This window comes from Aphis gossypii, chromosome X (genome assembly GCF_020184175.1).
Source record: "Aphis gossypii isolate Hap1 chromosome X, ASM2018417v2, whole genome shotgun sequence".
In the NCBI taxonomy this organism is placed as follows: domain Eukaryota; kingdom Metazoa; phylum Arthropoda; class Insecta; order Hemiptera; family Aphididae; genus Aphis; species Aphis gossypii.
This window is the reverse complement of record NC_065533.1, coordinates 46,067,150-46,091,008: the sequence shown is the minus strand read 5'-3', so window position 1 is coordinate 46,091,008 and position 23,859 is coordinate 46,067,150. Positions and strand designations below refer to the sequence as shown.

Sequence of the window (23,859 nt, the reverse complement as noted above, 5' to 3'; positions counted from 1 at the left end):
CATATTATTATTATATTGTATCGTGTAATAATAAGCCAATTAGATAGGTAAGAATTAATGTATTATACACAAACTAAAGTTTAAAATGGTGTACTAGTGTATGTACTTGGATTTTTACATAGAAAACTAAAATTTATTATTTAAATCGTTGGATTATCATAGATATAGGTAATTAATATACAATATAGATAATAACTTATAATTATTATTAGTGATAAATTCAGAAAAAAATATTGTGTTGATTACATAATTTCTTATTAAGATTAAACTCATAAAATGTATTTATGTTAATATAATAATAATTATAAACAATTATAATTACAATTTTAAAATTAGATATAATCAAACATTTACATCATACTCAGTTATAGTAAACATTAAACATTTTTTTCTCATGTATAAAATATTATTTTCTCAGTCAGAAACTAAGTAGTCTATATTTATTTTAAATGTAATGAACACAATTATTTTATAAATATTATAATATTAAAATATATAATACAGCGTGCAAAGAACATAAATAAGTCAAATAAATAAACATGATTTAAAAAATGAAAACTATTAAAATAAATATATGACACTTAACGACTCAACAATTGAAATAAAGTATTACTGAAATAATTTTTATTAATTATTGCATGTCCGATAATGATCGGCTTGTGAACTGATTTTATTTAAATTATCTGACATCATACTATATAATTCATCTACATCCTTAGAAAGCTTTGAAATTGATTCTTCTTGACTGATAATTATTTGTTCGGCATCTAAAAATAAATACAAAAATAATTTTTAATCTTCTATAATATAAATTATTAGTTATAGGTGGGTACTATTGATGGATATATATAATTTTTATGAAATTTTAAATATTATTGAGTTTTGAGGTTTTATCGTTTTATGTGATTTCGTAAAATGTATATAGGTAGTAAAAAGAGCATTTGAAATAAATATCAAAATTAATCAAAAATGTTTATTGTATCATACAACAGTCTTATTTTTTATACCTACTAAAATCTATAAATCTAAGTAAACAAAATATAATATATATTTAATTATATCTACACATTACTCGTGTTCCACAAACGTGCCTGTATAGTATGTTTAAAAATATTACTGAGTTAGCAAAATAAGCTATAAATAGGCTTTTAAATGATTTTACAAAATTATAATTAATAATTATCTCAATTCTTGAATGCATACAAGAGCTTCCTGTTCTTTAGAAGTTATTTATTCAATATCAACCGACCATTGAATCATTATACGACTACGCCTGTTTTACATTCAGTTCCTTGACAGTTCATTTACTCTATTGTTAGTTGCTACGTTTACCTATTGTCCCTATAATTATGGCCAAAATCAAATTGTCGATCAGCATAAAGTAGCTGGTAAATAAGTTGGCCACCTTATATAAGCTAATTCATGGCCAACAATACTGAAAGTCCGAAAAACCTATTATTTTGTACGTTTTCTGTTATTGTTATAATATATTTTAAGTCAGTGTATATTATTACAATAGTTTTAAACATTTCTCTTTATTATATTATTTTAAATTATTTATTGAAATACAGCCAATATTACTCAACTGGATATTGGTTAATAAATAAATAATAGGTTATAACTTGTAATACCACAACAATGTAATCACAGTAAATGAAATAAGGAAAAATTTTCTTTACTCTGTGTGTGTAAGTTAGAAAATTGTTTTACTTTCTTAACTGTTTTTTTTTTTGTTTATTCATTTAATTATCAAAATAATAATACCTATTTATTACTTATTTGTTTAAATCAGGGCTTGAATTTGAAAAAAAAATTCGTTTAACGTTATTTTTGATAAAAACGTTACACAATTTTTGAGTTTATCATTATTCAGATTTAAAACGTTTTACAACTTTTGCGTTTTTTTTTCAGAATTTAAATTTTAAACGCATTTACGTACCTGTTTCAAAGTAACAGAGCAATAGGGCATCACTATTAGCTATTGACAATACAATTTATTACTCTATTAATACCTACATATTAAATTTTAAAAAAAATTTAATAATATTTAAATAAATTATTTTTTTTTTAATGGTACCTATACTATAAATAAATAATGTTTTGCGTTATGTTTTGTTTAATGATAAATTATATATTTTGTTAAACGTAACTTTTTGTTCTGTGTTATTTAATTATTTATGGTTATCGTTTTCCGTTAAAATTACGTTTAAAAATTTCAATTTTTTTTTTGTCAAATATAACGTTTTCAATCCCTGGTTTAAATAGGTAGCATGGAACATATTATGAGTTGTGTACGTCATACTTACATATTGTGTTGTCCTGTCTTATACACGCGTAACATGATTAAAAACTGTTTTTCGCGTGATAACCTTACTCCATCGATATTTTTATCAAAATTACCGAAATTTATTATAAATCGCACTGGCAAGAATTTTATTTGTGCTGTAACGTTTTATTTTTTTTTTTATAGCAGTAACCAATATTTTTTAATACCTAATTAAATGAAAAAAAACCTAAAGTTCTCAAACAGATAACTTTAATTGTATTCATGTATCAACAAAATCAAAACATTACGATACGAATAAAGTTCTCTCCATTGCGATTTATAATTTTGGTAATTTTTATATAAGTATCGAAAGAATAATCCCATCTCGAGCAAAACAATTTTTAACAATGTTACGCGTGTATACAACAGAGGCGACAAACGCGGGTGTGCATGGCTTCCTCTTGACAAAATTAGGTATATTTGAATACTTAACTTAGTTAAAACTTAATTATAGTTATTATTTTTAATTCAACCGTAATGAACATTATTTTGTATGCTAACAACTATATAAAACTTTTTTTGTTAGTTTATTAAAAATTTGATTTTCTTACCTCCTAGTTCTCTCAATTTCAAAGTAGTATTGGCTGACAGTTGACTAGCTTTTTCTAATAACTGTTGTGAATTATTTTTTGTGGTTTTTGCAATTTGTGCACGGTTGTCTAACTTGTTACTAGCATCATTATATAAAGATAATAGTTGTGATGCTTTCTTTTCAGTATCTTCTACTTCTTGTATCAAAGTGCCCGCTTCTGACTTGACTTCATTAGCGTCTCTAACATTTTTTAAGAACCCGGTCTGTAGCGTTTTCAATTTATTTTCTATAACATTGATGTCATCTAAGACTTTCTGAACATTATCTTGAGTAACTCCCGTTTCTGTTTTAATCTAAATAATATAAAAAAAGTTGTATAAATATCACAAGACAAAATGTATTGAATACCAATGATGACGTTTACATATTTTATTTATGGATATAAGTTACTAACATTTGTTATACTATTATTTGCATCCACAATATTTTGGTTTGTTATTAATATACCCTCATCGATCTTCTTTTGTATACTTTCTGCTTCGTCTAAAGCTGTTTCAACACGTTCAGCAACCTGAAGTATATTTTTGGCAGCCATCCTAAATTAACATAATATTAACATGTATTAAAATGAAAAATGATTATCTTTATATTTGTAAATTACTGTTTCTTTTCGGCATCTTCATTTAACATTTTAGCTAGTGACAAATCACCAGCAGTTTCATTGATAATTGTATCAATATTTTTTGGTTGAGATAACGTTTTATTTATGTCTTCTGAAAGTTGACGTAATTGTTCGGGTTGTAAGTTAATATTTAATTTCAGAACCTATAAACAAATTTACAAATCATATTTCAAATACTCAGTCATTATAATTAAATATGATTTATTACTTCTTCAACTTTCATTGCGACATCAGTAGATTGAACTCCTGAAGGGTTCAAAAATTTTTCATGCCTTTCAATCAAACTATAACTTTCATTTAGGATGCTTTGAGATTGTATTTTGGCTCTCTGTGACTCTTCTGAGATGTCTTTAGTATTAGCCAACGCCAAATTTAATTCTTGATTAGCTTGAGATAACTATATACAAAAAAAATGTTTAAATGTACAAATCTAATTACTAATTAATAATAACATTTTATCTACTTACACCTCTAAACAACTCTTCGCCTTTTGCTTCTTTATCACGTATGTGCTTTTGAGCTTCTTTAGCAAAGCTATAGGCACGTTCTGCTTTAGTAGTAGCACCTTCTTCACATGATAAACCACCACAAAAACCACAACCCGCTCCACCACAAAGCTTATCACAAGTTTCACCACCTTTATCACAAATCTATAAAAAGTAATATATTATTAATATAATTATATTAATGTAGATTTTAAATTATTCAAATTTTGGATCTTACTTGTTGATTTAATTTAGGGATTTCTTGATACAATTTATTCATTTCCTCGTTTAATTTTTCCAATGTAACTTCATTATCTTTAATACCTTGATTAAAAGAATTTACATTTCGTCCAAAGAACAATTCAGTTCTTTTGCATTGGTGTTCAGCATCAGATAGTAATCTATCTTGTGCATTCTCTTCCATTTTTAATGTTTTTGCTTTGTCATATGCTTCTTTGGTTAAATTTAAAGCACCTTAAAAATATTTATTTTAAATTTAATATCATAGTGCTTAATCAGAGTATAATTTGTTTATTAACATAAATATCAACACAATATATTTTACATAGCTTATACTCGTGTTTATAACTTCAAACAATATTAACTCTTAATTATGTTCTTGTTTACCTTCAACATTTCGTTCTTGAAGTTGTGTTGAATTATTTTTTAAACTTTGTGCAGTTTCTTTTAAGTTGATTGCTTTTGCATTAAGGTTTCCTAATGTTAAATTAGCTAAAATAACTCTTTGCATAGTATTATCAATAGTTTTTGTAACTACATTCAATTGATCCATAGTAGTGAGATTAATCCTGTATTCAGTAATAAAGCAAGCAATTATAAATATAAACTGTATATAAGTGTATATTAAGTATATAGAGTTTGGTGTATGATAAAATACCTGAGTTGATCAATAACATTATTTAATGTTTGAAGATCTGTTGAACTTTTTGTAGTTGTTTGCAATATATTTCTTATCTCGGATATTTTTTTTTCCATATTTTCAAATTGGTTGTTATAAGCGCCCGTAGTTCCGGTAGCTTTTATTTCAGATGCTGATTTAAATACGTTCTCCGTTTGTTCTAATTTGATAAATAAGTCAATAAGTGAATCGTACATCTTTAAGCTTTTTACTTCATGAGATATATTTTACCTATAAGCTCTTTTTGTGTTTGATCCCAGTTTTCAAAACATTCTCCACATGGATTGCAATTAGGAGCTTTTCCTAAATATCCTCTCGCACAAGTGTCACATTTTTCTCCACCTATTCCTAACATACAATTACAGTGTCCAGTAGTCTGATTACACTGTTGTGTAGCTGATCCTTCAGGATTACAATCACAAGCTAAAGAAAAAATAAAAACATTTTATATGTATGTTTCATTAGCATATAAATAGCACCCAATACATGTTTGTTAAATACTTACCATAACATTCTTTATTTGGATCACCCCAATAATTTGTTTGACATTGATTACATTGAGTTCCACCAAAACCTGGTTTACATTTGCATTGACCGTCAAACTAAAATATAATAATTTATATTTATACGTAAATAAAAAATGTAGATATACCTAGGTATAATTTTATACAATTTATTATTTCATACCTGGTTACATTGTTCAGAAACAGATCCGACTGGGTCACAATTGCACGGTTCACATCCATTTCCACTAGCAATTTTCCAATGATTGGGTTTACACTCGTCGCAAGTCAATCCAATGACATTAGGTAAACAAGGACATTGTCCAGTGGTAGAATTACACACTCTAGACTGTGATCCCAAAAAGTCACACACACATTCTGTATATTGAATAAAACAAATCACAATTGACAGAATTATACATTTTTTTAATAGTATTATTACTAAACTTAAATAATTATATTAACTATACCTGTACACGTTTGATGGATAGCATCACCATAAAAACCAGTTCTACAAACTTCACAATTGTCTCCTTCTGTGTTAAACAAGCATTGCAAACATTTGCCACTGTGAGGATCACAGTTACCTGTCTTGGTTATGTCTACGTTATTATTACAAGAACACTGCCGGCACGTGCCTCCAGGAACTTCCGGGTTTCCGTAGTAGTTTTCATCGCACATATTACACCTAGAACCTATGAAAAACAACAAATTGTCCAATAATGAAATATTAGAATATAATACACACTGAGTAGATATTTACCTTTGTAGCCAGCTTGACATTCACAGTAGACGTCTTGTGTTTTTGAATCTAAAGCACATCGATTTGCATAAGAATGTCCAGATTCAACTGTTCCTGGACACGGGCATGCTCGACACGGAATGTCTATTCCCAAACGTGGGTCGCCGTAATAACCCTCAATACATCTGACAATTTTTAAATAATGATATGATCAGCATATAATTTAAACAGATTTTTTTGTAATACACACCTATCACAATTATTTCCTTCAGTAAAACCTTGGCAGTTAAGGCATACTCCGGTACGAGAGTCACATCCGTCAGTGTGTCCATGACACATGCATCTTTGACAGTTCGGATAATTCCATGAGCCTGGTTCACATTGATCACACTCCCTTCCATAAGTCTGTGTTCGACACTTACATTGTCCAGTTGAAACATCACACAAATTGTCCAAAGCTCCAACACTGTTACAGTCACATGCTATTTATAAAAAAAATAAACAATTAAAATAATTAGCAAAAATAAAGACTATATTATAAACTATTGTTTAAATATTGGATAGACTTAATCTGGAATTTAAATTCAACAACAATATTTAAAGTATTAATATTTCATATTGAATTAAAATAATTGATATTTTTAAATACTTAATTGTTTGTAGAAAAAAAAATACCTTTGCATCCTTCTGGACCGAATCCATAAGTACCAGGAGCACAACGATTACATTTTCTTCCAACTACATTTGTTTTGCAAGAACACTTTCCACCCAATGAATCACAAATGGCACTAGTTGAACCGGTCGGATCACATTCACATGCTAAATATAGTTTCATATTTCAAATAACAATATAGTTTTATAAATTTTGTTTAGTTATTTTACTTACAAAATGCTCCATCCAAATAATAAAAACCAACACTATAATGATATTTTTGACAAACATCAGAATCAAGTAAATGATCTTTGCGGATTGTGTAAAATGCTTCTTTGCACTTAAAACGTCTATATTCTTCAAGTCGTTGTTCATTGGCTGGCGATCCTTGGAAGAATGGCATACTTTCCACATGTGGTATTAAGACAAGCTAAAATAATAAAAATTTAAATTTAAAAATGTCCATACCAGTAAAACATCTGAAAATATAGTAGGTACTAGGTATATAATATATATTTAGAGCAGAAACAAAAACTCATTTGGTTTTATAGTAAAGCATTTTATTATCTTGATGCACTCCTTTTTTTAAAACCTATCATTGATTATTTAATTAATTATGAACTCTATAATATACATAGTACCTAAGAACGGTAATTTCTTAATAATTATAATTTTATTGTTTTTGCATTTTGAAAACTACTAATTTACACTATTTTAATAGCTATTGTAATATTTTAACGGTTCTACGTGACTCATGTATAATTAATTAAAGCCATAGTTTATACCAATATCCTGTTAACTAAAGTTAAGTATATTTTCATTGAAAAATATTCTATTGGAGAAGTTATGTGTAACACATGTGTAATATATTTATTTATTTATTTTTTTTTTTGCTTACCGAGTCGACCAGTATTGATGCAGATGGGTTAATTGTTCTGTTGTTGTATCTTTGGAAATTAATTTTCACTTTGTATTCTTTCTTTGCTTCTAAACATACTGGTGGTGAAGCGATAGCAAATCTAGAATCTGAAAACACGTTCATAATGTATAGACCATATTAGTGATTATTAGATATTGAATCACAGCAAATGTTAGTTTCGAAATATTGTTTTACCTTGAGATAATAAAACGCTTCTAACATCTCCAGCATTGTAATTCAATTCATATTCTGCACAAGTACTATTAGGTTCAATGGGTTTCAATCTTTCCAATGTAATTCTGACATCGTCCCAATCATAAGGAATCTGTAGATTATAGAACATTTAATAAAATAAAATAAATAACAATTTAATTTATACAAAAATCGATGTAGTATAACTCATGTTTAATATGTATAATAATTATTGATAAATAAATTTAAGTACGTCATAATTTCATATTCATTTGCTCATAATTTTAATCTAAATACACCTATAGTATAAAGTTCGGTTGTCTTTAAGTAGGTATATCAGATAAAAATTATAGAATAACACTTACTTGTGGTTCATATCTGAGCACGATTTCGTAATTAGTTGTAGCTGGTATATTCTTCAAGTCAAAAACCAATTCGGCATCATCAAACACTCTCATAAATCCTGTACCTGTCCATGTATCTTCCCGGCCATCTCTATAGGGTTCTCGAATATATACTTGACAATTCTGAAAATGTCAACCATGTATGAACATATATAATACATACATAGAAGTTGAAAAAAATAACACGAAAAAAATACTAACATCTTGTCCGCAGTTGGATAACTCGGCTTCGCTGACCAAAGTGTCAACGGGACCGACAAAATAGTTTTGTTCTGGTACACTGCAGGTACGTCCTGATAAATGTGGTCGACACCTAATTAACAAGCATAAACACATTTAAAAAATGAACGATCTACGTTTTCACAAAATAGCCATTAAAGTTAATATACCTAATCAATTTTTCTTTTTTTAATTTTTATGATTTATTATGTAAATAACGACTTACAAGCATTGTCCCGTGAGGACGTCACACATATTGTCGTACGCTCCACCAACGTCGCAGTCACATGGCTTACAGCCATCTTGACTATCAGACAAACCCCAGAAGCCAGGGATACATTGATTGCAGTCCCTGCCGGCCACATACCTCTTACACGTACATTCTCCTGTCTCCTTGTTGCAACCTTGATTGTCCACGGTTCCTTGAGTGTTGCACGTGCACACTATTACAATAATATGCATTAACTATATGTACATATTAATACTAATTTATAAGCACCGTTTACTATAAACTTAAATTTTTTAAGATCGGGGTTACATGTTCAATTTAAAATTAATCTAAATATTTTGATAATGTTATTGAGTGTAGTAAATAATAATAAACGTCATAGCAAAACGTATAAAAACATTAAATATTAAACAATGTTTGTTTATAAATTTGACATAGGGCGTATGTCATAAGTATATGTAGAAAAACTGAAATAGACATCCCCAATTTTCCTATAATTAGACTTCAATGCAGTATGCACCTATAATACCATTCATGGCGTTATTGTATTTTTTCGGTACAAGAGTAAAATATAGTTATTAAAGTAATGAACTTATTGGAGACGCATATTAATTAATAGGTTAAATTAAAAATTATAAACTTCCAACGCTTATATATTATATACCTTGGCATCCGTCTGGGTTTGACTCGCTGAAATTCCAAAATCCATTTTTGCACATGTCACATCGTCTACCTTCGACATTTGGTTTGCAGTGACATCGGCCAGACTCTAATCCGTTGATAAGATCAGTCTTGGAATCACATATTCCATCGTCCAAGGAACCACCAGGATCACAATCGCACGCTGCAATTTACATAGCATTGTTACCATATTGATTTATTTTTAAAAAATGTTTTCTGTTTTAAAAGTTAACTGATCAAACTCACGCAAGCAGACATCGTGGTCAGTGAATGGTTTCGTGGGGTCTTGATAAAAGTACTGCTTGCACTGTTCGCAGTTGCGACCCATGGTGTTATCTGTGCATCCGTCGCACACGCCACCACTCATCCGTCCAGTCAACTCAAATACGGCGGCATCATGATGACAACTGGTCGCATGGTTGTTACAGTTGCAACCTATAAAAAAAAAATGGCGCTAAGAATAGAATTGAATATTCAATTTTTTTTTTTGTCAAGACATGAAAGAAAAGCTTACGTCTACACGCGTTTGTCTGACGGCCAATAGCTGGTTTCCACGGGAAGTCGTTGAAAAAGTCTTCGCAAGACTCGCAGTTAAGCCCTTTGGTGTTGTGAGTACACTCGCACTGACCGTACACCATATCTGGTTTGCTATTCGTACCGTCTTGCGGCAAGCACCTGGACGCGTGCCCGTAACACGAACAACTACCCCGTACTACCATTTCTGTGATTGCGTAGTAATATTTTTCCTGCACACGCAAATAATAAATATCACCGATATTATATCTTAATATCCGGCATCCGTTAAAGTTGTACCCAAAATATTATTATATATAGCTAAAAATGTTATCTACTTACCAAAATCTCATCTCGGTTGTCCAGCAAATCGTCTCCGAGTGTATGAAGTTTGGTGAAATTAATTCTCAAATTTGTCATTTTCAATAGATTTTGTACTTCCGGTGAATACGGATCATCATACATGTGGTGTAGATTGGGAGGTAATACTCTTAAAATCACCTATGTAAAAATAGAAACAATAAACTAGTGTTACCATTGAGACATCGGAGATATTTTAATCCGATAACGTGTTAAAAGTACAATTAAGTACAAAACTATATGCACTATAAAAAAATGCATTTTTGTACGTCCATAAAATTTGTCTAAGCAATAGGTCTGTTACTACTACTTTATTCCTAATTATAGTATTAATCGGTGTCATGTATTCGTAACTTTAATTTCCCAGTATTTTGATAGTATAGAATCATTACTATAAAAATTTATATCAAACTTTACTTTTCATTATAAATACTATCTCAAATTCTCAACTCACTTCTTATCGTGATTTTAAATGAAGTATAAGTAGCTTTGTCATAGCGCTCACAGCAGTGGCGTATAGTCAGGACAAGCTAGTTAAGCGGTGCATGTCCGGCCGAAAGGATGAAATAAAAAAAATTATCGTTTATATTACGTTAAATGACAATACGATTTATACATAAAAATTACAAACATGTATAAATTTATCAGGTTTTTTCAAAAGAAATAAAATAATTTTTTTTCGTATTAGTACGTTTCTTCACAGAAGCGCTCGTATTTTAAATTTCCTGTCCCGTATTGTTATTATAGGAATGTTTTATGAGGCGGTTAAAACAAAAAAGCGTTATACTGAACGTTAATCGGTATCTAAAAAAATATAATTCCAATATTATGACTTTGCATATCGGATTATTTTTATTATCAATACACTTTCATTAAGTTACAAATTTTAGACTGTAATTTTTATCAATAAAATATCTTTTTTTAAATTCTAACTTGAAATTTTATTTTAGTGCTTATCCAAAACGAAATAATTCCGCATGCTAATGTACCATAGGTAACAATACATTATCTACTGTACGTCTATACTTAGGTATATAATGCAATCACTAAAATCACTAATTTAATTATTGTATTTTACCTTCACGGTTTCACAATATATCTTATAATATCTTATCACTTTATAATAAAAGTACAAACAATTGTACGATAAACACGTATTTAGTTTAAGACGGAAATCTCAAAATCTAAATTATATAGTTATAAAAAATATTATAGTGTAGTACAGTGTTTTAAATTCTGAACGGAATGATAATGTTTTGTTATTAATGTGTGTGTGTTTTTTTTTTGTATCTGTGTTCATCATAACTTGTCGAAATAATGCTTCAATTTAAAACTTCAGGGATGGTTTCTGGTGTCAAATTGAATATTCCATGTGGATTATGGAGGTCAAAAGTAAAAAGTTTCTAACAGTTTTTAAAAAAATTGGGAAAACCCACAAAAAAGTGTCGGAAAAAAGGAAATTTTTACGCAAAATCAATTTTTTTATATTGTCGTAACTCAAAAACAAATCGCTGTAAACACTTAAAATGTTCACAAAATTTTGATATTAGCGTTATCTATACACGGTTAAATTTAAAAGATATTATGGCTTTTTAAGGCTATTTATAAACAACTGAAATTTTTCAAACTTAAAGTCTCACCTATATAACTCAAAAAATTAATTAAATTAAGTTCTTAAACATTTTATGTAATTTACTATATAGTTGATGAACAACATGGATTTTATAATAATAAATCAATCAACACCAATATACCTAATATTATACAAATAATAAAATAATAACAACGATAATGTAACTAAAGTTAATCAATATACAATAAGTAGATTCACACCGATATAAAAAGAGATCATTCAATTCGGTTGATTATAAATCATTAAATAAGATATATTTTGAACTAATTACATTTTTTTTTGGAACTAATAAAAAGCATCAGATTAAAATACTATATTATATAATGACATAATATAATTAATATAATTATAATAATAATAATAATATTATAATATTAATTTAATATTATATTATTATATGATTGAACACACTACACAGATGGTTAGAATAAATAATAATGTTTCAGTTCCTATTCTGATTACTTACAAAGAAATATTTTATTATTTATCCTGTTTTCAATTTTTTTAATGACTTAAGTTTTGTTTCCTTCGTACTTACAGAATAATCTAAGTTGTACCTAATTTGATTTATTGGACGGAGTATTCATTATGGTTTATATGTAAATATCAATTGATTTAAACATATTTCCTTCCTTAGTAATCGTAATCCATTGATATACAATTAATACGTAATATTGATAACGAGAAACGAAATCGATAAAAGACAAATGGGTACTTAGGTATTATTTCCTCATCGGATCTTACTTTGAATGCAAATATAACATAAATGCCATTATTACAAAATTATATAAAAATTTAAAGTTTCTAAAAATAAATTGCGAATGATTAAATAATTTACATTGCTTAAAACTTTTTTTTTTATTTTTAAATTGGTCTCGAATTAGGATTAATTATCTAAAACCCGACAAAGTAACTAGATCTTATAGGATAAAATGAAAAGTGCCACAACGTTTTGTTTGTATAGTATAGCTCAATAAAATTAATTTTACTCGTAATTTCTTTTGTTTCAATACCAAACTCAAAGTATAAAAATGTTATATGTAGCCCCGCATGTATCGAATCTTTTAAACTCCTGTAGCGGTTTAAATAATTTTGATTTATTTGCTAATGGCGGGTCTTAATTAAAAGCATTATTATACTTTAAATGTAATTTAGTATTAATAGGACGACACACTTGCATAAAATAGCTGGTATTTAAAATGTTTATCTTATATTAAATATTAGAAAATGCTTATAACTCACTTAAAATTAAAATACTGTAAAAAACCAATGAGAGAACACAGATAATTTTCTTGGCTAAAATTTAGATATTTGGTTAATTTGCTCTAATATCAAAACTAAAAGCACAATATTGTAACTAGTGAACAAAAATGTACTATGTCGTACCTACATGTCAAAGTCGGAGACAACAAATGCGGATACAACGTCCTCTTACTTAATGTATTTATATATACCTTTATAAGTTGTTTACTACACTAACATTCTTGTCCCATCACAAAGAATATTATGTTTATATAATATTTTATATATATAAAGATTTTATTCCTATTCAATTGTATTGTAGTTGTTAATTTTTAATAACTTTTTGTTAAAGATTGAGAAAAAACTAATAACTTTTACATTAATACCTATATCGTCTACAAGTTTAAAAAGTGAATATTTTTTGTAGATAAGATGTAGCAAAATAAATGAGATGATTAATTATTACTACTTGTCACTAAAATTAATAGTGAAAATAAATGCTAATGAAAACATCTTGGTAATATTTTTTTTTGTAATAATTTTGTCATTAATTTTTATTTTGTAACACAAATAAACCTCAACTATAGCTTTAACTTTTATTATTTTTTTATCAATAATCAAAAATATTTTTATTAGTTTAAACACTATTTAAAATCAAAAACTTATGAATAACTATATGTTATTAACAGCTAAAATGTATCATTAGTTTCTCTCGTTAATTTTTTAAGCCTTAAGTCGAAGATAAATGAATTAAAAACTTCTACTCTAATTTTAAACCAATAAACGCTATCGATATAATTAAAACTTATCTTAAAAATTAAAATAAATTCGTATCTAATAATTATCTATGTAGATACTAAGAGATCTTTATAATACTATATTTTATAGTTTATAACTATAACATCACTGTTTTATGATTTAATTTCTTTGTTTAGTGGTAGCTCATCTCATATAGGTTTAAGAGCTACCGAATGTAATACTAATCCACTGTCTAGCCGTCTAGGTACTTTTAAATATTAACTTATAGTTTGATTTAAATTAAATATTAATTAATAACTAAGTATTTAGTAATTATATTTTCGATCAGTCATATTTAACAGCTCAGACTTAATAATAAAACGTTAGTATAGAGAACAAAAATATGTATAAAATATAATATGCAACGTACTTCACCACTTGAAGAAGGAGGTACAGAAGAATATCTCTGGTCGCAAACTACTTCGGTCAAATTACGTGGTGGTTCTTTTGGTATATTTGGAAAAACTGAGTCACAATCATAAGCGAAGTACCTATATACCTAAAATATATTTAACAATTAAAATACATTCATCAAGTGTTATTAAAATGTTCTCTGCCTATATTATATGAAGCAATAGACATTTAAATATTGTTTTCTGAGTGTTATCACTTACCTGCCAAGTGTTTCCGAAATCGTAAGACCTTTCAACCAACATTACTGCTGGGCGAAAAGTCTTAAATGTAATGATTAAATGAGTGAAGTGAAATTCGGCCTCGAGGTCCAATTGAATAGTGACGTTTTCTACTCCGTTTTCTGATTGCCACCATTGTGCATTAGGGCTACTAAATGTCGTGAAAAATGCAAAAAAAAAATTTTATAACGTATTTATTATTTTTTTTTTATATTTGTGCGCTTTTTTTACCCAGACGAATGGACAATATTATCGATCCTGTGACTTAGCGAATATTTTGCATTCGGTTGAGACGGTTGTCTTGAATCGCACCAAAAACATTTTTTGCGGTCTTCAAGATTGTTTACAATACAGTATCTTTCCTAGAATAACATTTATTCAAGTATAAACATTTTATTTTTATACGAATTAACATTTACGAACCCTTTGCTTCAAACCACAAGTCGAAGATGCTTTTAAGTGGTTTTCTCTACCGATTAACAGATTTCCAGTAGCCGGGTAACATGAACTTTTATCACACGATGAATAATACGCTCCAACATAAGCTAAAACAAATCAATTAACACTAAAATTAAAATCTAAATAAAAATAATTTTTTTAATAATTTTATTAACAATTATAATAGTTATAAAGAAATTCATATAGCCATCATGACCAACTAACTTTTTTTTATAATTTTATTTATGCGCAATGTCAATAAATTTCTTCGATTTCCACGTATGTTAATATTTTACAGTATATTCACTATTCAGTCATGGAAAATTTGAAAAAGTAGATCAATAGTTTTTTCTAATAGACCTCGAGAATATATATTGCAGGCTATACATGCTTAGTACCTACCTAAGGTACTAACTAGGCCCTAGTTATTATATTTTCATTTACATTTAACTTTTAAATTATTAAATCCATATAAATTATTAATAATATATTCTATATTTATACACTTATATTTTTTTGTTGTCGAATCTGTGCCTTAAGGAATCATAATATGAAATTTTAATATCAGATTACTCATTACTCATTTATATATATTATGTATAATTTGTAATATATATTTAAAATCTTTAATACCGTTTATGAAATATGTACTTTGTATAACCATTAACCATATAAATTTAGACTAGTATATATTAGATATAAATATTTGTTTAAATGCGAAATTTCATCATTGTATAACATTTAATAAACAATATAGTATTAATACATAAATACAAGACTATATATGATGTTGAGCTAATGTGAGCAAAACAGGACCGCGAGTGCGCCCTAACAACTGTTCTTGCTATAATATTATTGTATACCAATTTTTTATCGTTTAATTTAAAAATTACAAATATATTTTAGTATTATATTTTTCTTATAAAAACGTAGTTAGAAACAAATAATGTCGAATCTATTATTTTAAATGACATCAGTTATTATTCACTATTCGGGTATATGAATGAAAATAAACTGTTTTTAATACTTTTAAAAATAAACTATGACATTAATACTTAATATTATTGATTACAAACTTTTAGGTTTATTCTCAAAGAATATATATTTAATTTCAAAAATTTATAATAACTTTGAAAAAAGTAAATCTAATGATTATAAAGATATTTTATAACATCTTTAATGAAGATTTTAATCAATGTATATGTATAGTGCGTTGAACTGTCGTGTTTAAAATAGTACCTATAAATAATTCATTATTACAAAATCACCTATTTAGTTAAAACTTCAAACACATGGTTTTGTAATTTTATACTTTTATAGTTATAATAAATGTATACAATAAAATTAAAACTATTGAAGTGCCATCATTGGATGGTTTACCCCCACATCTTCTATAGTCACTAATTTATTTGTTATCTCTTATGCTTATTGTACCTGTACTACTAAAATTTGTAGATGATATAATTTCTTTAAACAAAAATGGAAAATAAAATACAAAATAACTTATTCAGATAATGTATTTATATACATAAGGATCGACAGTTATTACTCCGAAAATATTAATAATATTTGTATTACTATCTAAAATAATTTTCAAAAACCCTAAAAGCATTTAATTTATAGCAGAAAAATATTATTACAAAGTTGTATATAACTTTAATCCCAAATTAGTCATATATAAAAATTTTTAAAAATAATTCTTATTGCAATAAATTAAATAAGAAAAATTCGCAGGTTAAATTAGTACAAAAATATTTTAAATAAAATATGTTATTATAAGTTATTGCAACTAAATTATTCTAAAGACTTCACATATGAGATTTATTTTAATATTTTATAACTGAAATATAATTTTTATAATTTTTAGTATTTTTATTAATATTGATTATCTGTATATAATATGTGTATTTTAAGTGTAAATTGTAAGTAATCATAGTTTATAAAATATATAATTTGAAAATGTATAGCTTTATATAACTATTATGTAAAATATACTATTTAAAAGTTTTAATACTCTAATACTTTTTTTATTCATTTGAAAATTTTCATACATTATATTTATAAGAATAAAAAAAATATTTTAATTTATGTAATTACTTAGTTTAAAAATAATAGCTAATATCTTTTAAATAAATCTTATTATTATACTTAATTTTAGTTAAATCATTTGTTGAAAATTTTCATTCGTCATTCGACATAAGTTCTTTATTGGTAACTTATGATTTAATGAAATTACTTAATTTGTTTATTTCAGCATAAAAATAACAACTTTAAACAATAATTTATTGCGTTCAACAGAAATTTATAAAACAAATAAGTATAGATGTATATTGTATAAGTATTAAAATGTTAGGAAATTGCTAATAGAAGTATTTAAAATATTATTTAATTTTACTTAACAAACTCTTAATAACCTACTTAACATATTTGTAACAACTATGCATTTTCATGAAAAATTACTCGTACTAAATTCATATGGGTAACTACTTTTCAAAATATTGGGCATACCTATAACCTTAATATTAAACTTTTTTAAATAATTAAAAAAGTTCGGTTTTATATTGCATTTTGAATGTAAAAATAATATATTTTTTAAATTTAGGTATTAGTGCGATGACACACATGACACGTTACCTACTAAGTATATTATACTCAGTGGATAGCACCTATCCAAAACCAATAGACGTAAAAAGTCTGTCACACTGACTTTTCATAAAAGATTTTCTGAATGATGAATCGAAGTGAAGTTTCAAAATACGAAACCACCCTCGGGATATAAAATACCAAACCATAAAAAAACAACGAACAATGAATGTCAATTTATTTTGAAAAATACACTTGTTGGTTTTTAATACCAAACACTATAGGTACATCGTATAATTAATAGGTGTGTACCTGCATTCCGTTTTATCACAGCAGTTGCTGGTTCATTTAAATTTATTTAATTTAATCTAAGTACCTATCTATACATTTTAACATAATTGATACATAAAATATGTACTATAATAAATAAGTACCTACTGTACATTTTATAATCAATGGTTATAATTATATTATGAGATTAGGTATGAACAATTCGGATATACAAATAATATAATAATCAATGAAAAATATTCTGAAACACGTTTCATCGAAAGATGTCTGAGGTTATCAAAATATTGTACAGGCTAACTGCCGGCACCATACGCATATGCTGCACAGTCCAATGCCGTTCGGTAGTTGGGTGGTCGGCTAGCGAAACCTAATCAATTCGCGGAAGTCCGTGATGCTTTATCACCGAATTCAATATAGGCATAGGATGTACGTACAATATTAATTATACACATGGTATGTATGTATCAATATAATATGTTACGAGGGATGTTAAAAATAAAGTTTAATAATATTATATTATAATATAATAAGGAAATATGAAAATATGAAAAAACACAAAAATAGTAAAAAAAAAAATAATATACCGACCGCCTATGCTACGTTATTGCTTTCAAGTTATTCTCAAAACGATTTTTTTTTAAACCTAGTTTTTTTTTTCTGATTGATTTACCTATTTAATCCACATATTACCTATTTATTTTAAGAGTACCTACTCCACCTATATTTAAAATATTTATCGAAGTATTTAATTAATAAACGCAAGACAGTAGACACAATAATTACTATAACGAAATTACATTTTTAATAACGCAACTATTATTAAATTAACATTGATTTAAAATTAAAATCAATAATTATAAAGAAATGTATCTACCTAAAAAAAGTATTATTTTCGTTTTTATTTTTATTTTTTTTTTTAATATAATTGGGTTTGAGAATCGATCAAATGTATTCTAAAAAAAAAAGTGTGCAGTAAAAATTATATAATCATTCAAAAACTTTATTTACTATGTTAAGCTATGATATGTAATTCAAATTTATGTAATAATTTCTTATATTTAATCAAATATTTTTGTTTTAATGCAGTTCTGAGTTCATAATACCTATAGACGCTAGAATATTGTTATAATTTTAATGGTGAAAATCGTAACAAATATTGATTGGTATTAAAATAATGGAAATGAATAATTAAATTAAGAACACTCATCATCTCCATAAGTTTTATGTAAAAACGTATTAAGTAGGTATTTACTCTTGAAAGTAAAAAAAGTAATGTAGGCACTTTAAAAAAATCCATTCTCTAATAACTAAACTAAATTATCGATAAATTAGATGTGAACTTTGTACTATTTATACATAATATAGTTAAAAAAAAGTATTTGTAGATTACACATCATATGACATATAACATTAAATCGTCATATTATGACATTCCGAAAGATTTCAGATGTAACTGATAGATAATATTATAATAGGATAGTATTAGAAATTAAAATCGACGTAAATCTTTTATTTATTAAGATGTTTTAAAAGAAAATCGGATTGACAAATATAAGAATGATATTAATTGATAGTGTATAATTATTAAATTCTGTATATTTAAAAAGTTAACTATAGTAAAAATATAAAAAATAATATAATATGGTAATATTTATTTTATAGAAAAGTGCAATAATAAATAAATTAAATGATTAATAATGTTTATAGTTTATAATTTCTTTAAAATTGATATTATATTATTCGTTTTAAGTTTTAATTTCAAGTATTCGACTTAAGCATCTCATTAATAGATCGTAAAAATATGTCATATAATAATAATAATTCAATCACACAAAATAATATCGTTAAAAGTATTAACACTGTATATCAACACCAGCGGATGACCGGGGTTTCGTCTGTAGTTCATTAAACAATTTTTATTCAGATAAATCTTTTGAAAATGTGTGTGTGGAAGAGAAAGAGAGTGAGTGAATGAGAAACTAATATGTGTTAAATACGTCTATAGCATGTAATAACCTATTGTTGTTAATGTTTTACTCCGACCGGAAACTTGGTGATAACATTAAAAAATATAAATATTCAGATAATACATCCACACATTATTCGTTAAGAGGAAATAGATCTATTGAATATACGTATATAGTATATATATATACATGAGTATATAAGTATTATCAATATCGTTTGTCGTGTGAATGATAGATAATATTATAGTAATATAGTTCACTGTCCAAACGTATGGCTTTATAAAACACTTGCATATTGAATCGACGATAATATAACTTATTTTACAATATTATAACGTTATTAATAAAAAATAAATTTCAAGTAATTTCTACTGTCATAGATGTATAAATATTATTTTTATGGTTGTCTAAAAAAAGGTATAAATGAGGTATAATACCGTTTAATGTATAACGTTTTATTACATAATGAGATAAAGTTCCGGTCGAGGTTTTCTGATGAATGGTGGTTATATACATACAGTATGGTTAAAATGATTTCTATAGAAATATCTTACTATAAACACAAAATTAATGTAAGTAAATAAAAATCGCTCAAAACATATATCATTACATATGAAAACATTGAAACCGTATTTAAAATACTTAATTATTAACGAAAAATTTGTTATTATTTTTAATGTTTAAAATAACAATATACGGTTTGAAAAATATAAATTGCCTTTATTTTACTAAGCTGAAAAGTAAATATATTTTATGATGAATTAGAAAAATAATAGGTATTCATAAATGCTTAACATTAGTTATTACTTATTAATATAAGTAGGTATAGATAAAATCGGCAAAAATGGATCAAACGAGTAATATACTTATTAAGAACATTAATATACATATACATGTCCAATTCGCATATAAAAGTTAATGTGCACTACACAGATAATACTTTATCAGTATAGTTTGATTTCCATGCATAGGTACTTTATGTGTTATTTGAAATAATAATTTATATATCTTGTGCAATATTGTATTGTTTATTAATGAAATGAAATGAAATGTTATTTTTTGAATAGAAAAAATATTTTATTTATGACATTTTGTAATAAAATGAAAATAAATCGATGTGTAAACTTTATGAATGGTATTCACGCGTAAGTACTAAGAAAGAAACAATTTGAATGATTTTTGTTTTCAGCGTCTCAGCATGATATTCAGTTATATTTTATTGTTTCGGAATAAATTATACTATGCATTTGTATATCCAGTGACATACGCAGTGGTAGGGTTCTAGGGTTCTGACCCCCCCCCAGAAATTTTTCATTTTACAAAAAAATCTTATTTACCACCATTTCAATACACAGAGTCGATAAATTATGGGTAATTTTTAATAGATATAAATTAAATTATTAATTTATTATTAGTTATAATTTGTTACAGCTAATTATACAAAAACTATTAAGCAAATTATTTAAATATTGTGTATTATTGTTTAAATTATTTAGGTACTCATGTAAAACCCTAACCAAACTAAAATCCTGCGTACGCTTCTTTGTATATCAAAGTTAAAAATTAGAACACTTTTAGCTTTTAAGCATCGCTCGTAATTATATTATTTAATATACCTGCGTTTACAGGCTACTAATGCGAATCGCCTATATACTATATAAGTGCGTTGTAGTTACTGTGAAAGGAATTTCAAACGATACCTACAATTTGTATACTCGATTGAAGTTAATTTGCAGTTTATAAAAAAATACACATCTCATGTTAAAAAAAATGCGATTATATTATGTCTATAGAAGTGTTCTGTACGAACATATTCATAATAATCGCAAACGATCAAACAACGTTTTTCCGCGAATACCGCGATATTTTACACTTTATAGTTTTATGATGATAATTACATTATACACGCGTGTGTTAGAGTAAGCAGCATTAAGTTTTAGAAAAACGGGAATGAACGTACGCCTGTCCGATATTATACAGGTATGGGCGATTATGATGATAATAATGATATAAAATATTTTAATAATATTATGGTGTCTTACCCGACGAGAAGAGCAACAGCAGAGCCGGGATGAAGGTCCACGACGTTTTCGTCGTGTCGATCAGCATTTTTTTCTTTTTTTCTCTCTTTAATGACTTACACGCACCGCAGTTGGCAAGTCATCTGAAACACACACAATCACACGATCACACATATACATATACTCACGGCGCGCGCACACACACGCACACACATATACACACTGCATATGCACATGCACAGGCACACACGTCTATCTCGCGCTCGTAGATGGGTACCCAAATAGTTCGGACGAGGGACCGAAGCCGAAAAAAATGTAAATGTGTGCACCACATGTGTCTAGCACGACTGGCACACGTGTGCATCGGGCGATGGCCATTCATTCACACGAGGGTCCCGTTTTCGTACAATACTAAGACGGTACGACACATTATAGTATTATAACGAAGACCGAGTCCGCACATGAGCACGGAAATCCGTAAAAATTTTAATAAGATTATAATATTGTTTACCGACGAGACATAATGTAATATAGAGTAGCGGTACCATCATATTCTACGATATTATATAGACAATGTAAGCCTACTTACACGGTACACTGTTTGTACATCACGACATAACTCCCTGCAAGTAGTGTGTATATACGGTGTAGGTAATCGACTTTCCAAAAACGGACTAGACGATTTTGAATCGTTTTTAAAAACCCAACGCATATGTACGGTTCTGTTTAAATCTCATCACGTACGTCGTATCGTTCGACGATAACTCTACTGCACTTATGAAATATTTTATATTTTATATTATTTGTATAGCCGGTGGGGTGTTTATTATGATATTATTATATATATATGGTATAATATCATAGAATATGCAGAGTAAGTTTAACGCAATATGCGAGTGTGAGTCTCTCGGCAAAAAATATGGACCACACGACAATTTATAGGACGTATATGGATCGGCACGACACTTACCTGCAAGTGGACTGGAAGCTCGCGATCGTTGTCGTCAACAACGCATGTCCGGCGACGGATTGCGCGCGCGGCGTCCCGATTACGCGGACGATGTTTTCTTATTAGATCGCGGCGACGCGCAATATCGTGTACTGGCGCTGGTCCTGGTGCCGGTGCTGCTCTGTCGCTGGTGGCCGTGTGTGCTGATGCTGCGAGTGCGCGGCTGTCGGTGCGGCGGCGTCGGCGGACAGACTGCTAAAAATAAAACCGGTTGTGTCCGCCGGCGCGGCGGCACCGGTGGGGGAGTACGCCGCCGCCGCCGCCGCATGCCTCCGCGCGCGCGTGCGCGTATGAGCGTGCCCGCGATCGCTCGCTCTCCTCGGATGCTGCGGACGTCGCGGCGACGGCGCTCGTAAACGGATTTTTATGTTTTTGGGGATGATGAACTCGCGACTGAGACAGCAGCATTAACGTGTTAATCCTACCTACCGCACACACACACACACACACACATAGGCGTATCTGCACGTGTTATTCGTTCATTTTGTATTATATACCCTTATTTATAAAATATGTATGTATGAACCATAATACATATTAAGACCCTTCATTCCTTTTTAAATTTTATCGCAGACGGCGGCAAAAAGTAACTGCTTTGTTGCGCGCATTATTTGACCCGATAAGTAAGACACCGCGACCCGACCTGACCTATAGTCTGTATCTATATATTACGCGCGGGAAATACGGAATTGGTTCCCAAAAAAATTACTAACCATCATATTACAATATTGTTTGAAATGGACCACTGTATGTACGAATGATTTACTGAGATTTTCTATCAAAAACGGGAACAGAATATTTTCATCTACCTATTCTACCTTAGAACGAACAACAAATCATTGCAAATCGGGAGACATAAAACTTAATTCTGCAGAATTTTATTTCAT

At 27.9% G+C, this 23,859-nt stretch overlaps 1 protein-coding gene across 2 annotated transcripts; it reads right to left on the bottom strand.

Annotated features, from left to right (window-relative positions):
* Positions 1 to 187: 187 nt before the first annotated feature.
* LOC114125503 (laminin subunit beta-1) lies at positions 188 to 23,821 on the bottom strand. 2 transcript variants are annotated; one of them, XM_027989181.2, is made up of 32 exons: positions 22,934 to 23,821; positions 21,985 to 22,106; positions 15,087 to 15,208; positions 14,895 to 15,025; positions 14,646 to 14,811; positions 14,402 to 14,530; positions 10,341 to 10,499; positions 10,000 to 10,231; positions 9,732 to 9,920; positions 9,469 to 9,648; positions 8,802 to 9,018; positions 8,558 to 8,669; positions 8,318 to 8,479; positions 7,956 to 8,085; positions 7,740 to 7,867; positions 7,076 to 7,271; positions 6,865 to 7,008; positions 6,440 to 6,671; positions 6,211 to 6,374; positions 5,918 to 6,142; positions 5,632 to 5,825; positions 5,450 to 5,546; positions 5,176 to 5,367; positions 4,924 to 5,104; positions 4,653 to 4,834; positions 4,264 to 4,499; positions 4,008 to 4,190; positions 3,749 to 3,937; positions 3,520 to 3,683; positions 3,313 to 3,454; positions 2,878 to 3,211; positions 188 to 767 (listed from the first exon to the last, which is right to left on the bottom strand). In XM_027989181.2, exons 2-32 carry the CDS (start codon positions 22,049 to 22,051, stop codon positions 628 to 630), a joined length of 5,319 nt encoding a protein of 1,772 aa, XP_027844982.2. In that variant the 5' UTR covers positions 22,052 to 22,106; positions 22,934 to 23,821; the 3' UTR covers positions 188 to 627. The 2 variants fall into 2 exon arrangements, with proteins under 2 accessions (XP_027844982.2, XP_027844981.2); XM_027989180.2 differs by having other exon boundaries at positions 14,646 to 14,814; positions 22,934 to 23,819.
* Between the last annotated feature and the right edge of the window lie 38 nt (positions 23,822 to 23,859).

Coding starts and splice junctions, on each gene's coding strand:
- LOC114125503 (XM_027989180.2), bottom strand. CDS start 22,051: ATGCTGATCGACACGACGAAAACGTCGTGGACCTTCATCCCGGCTCTG. Junction 10,232..10,340: donor ACAACCGAGATGAGATTTTG/GTAAGTAGATAA, acceptor TTGCGTGTGCAG/GAAAAATATTACTACGCAAT. Junction 5,368..5,449: donor TCCAAATAAAGAATGTTATG/GTAAGTATTTAA, acceptor TTTTTTCTTTAG/CTTGTGATTGTAATCCTGAA.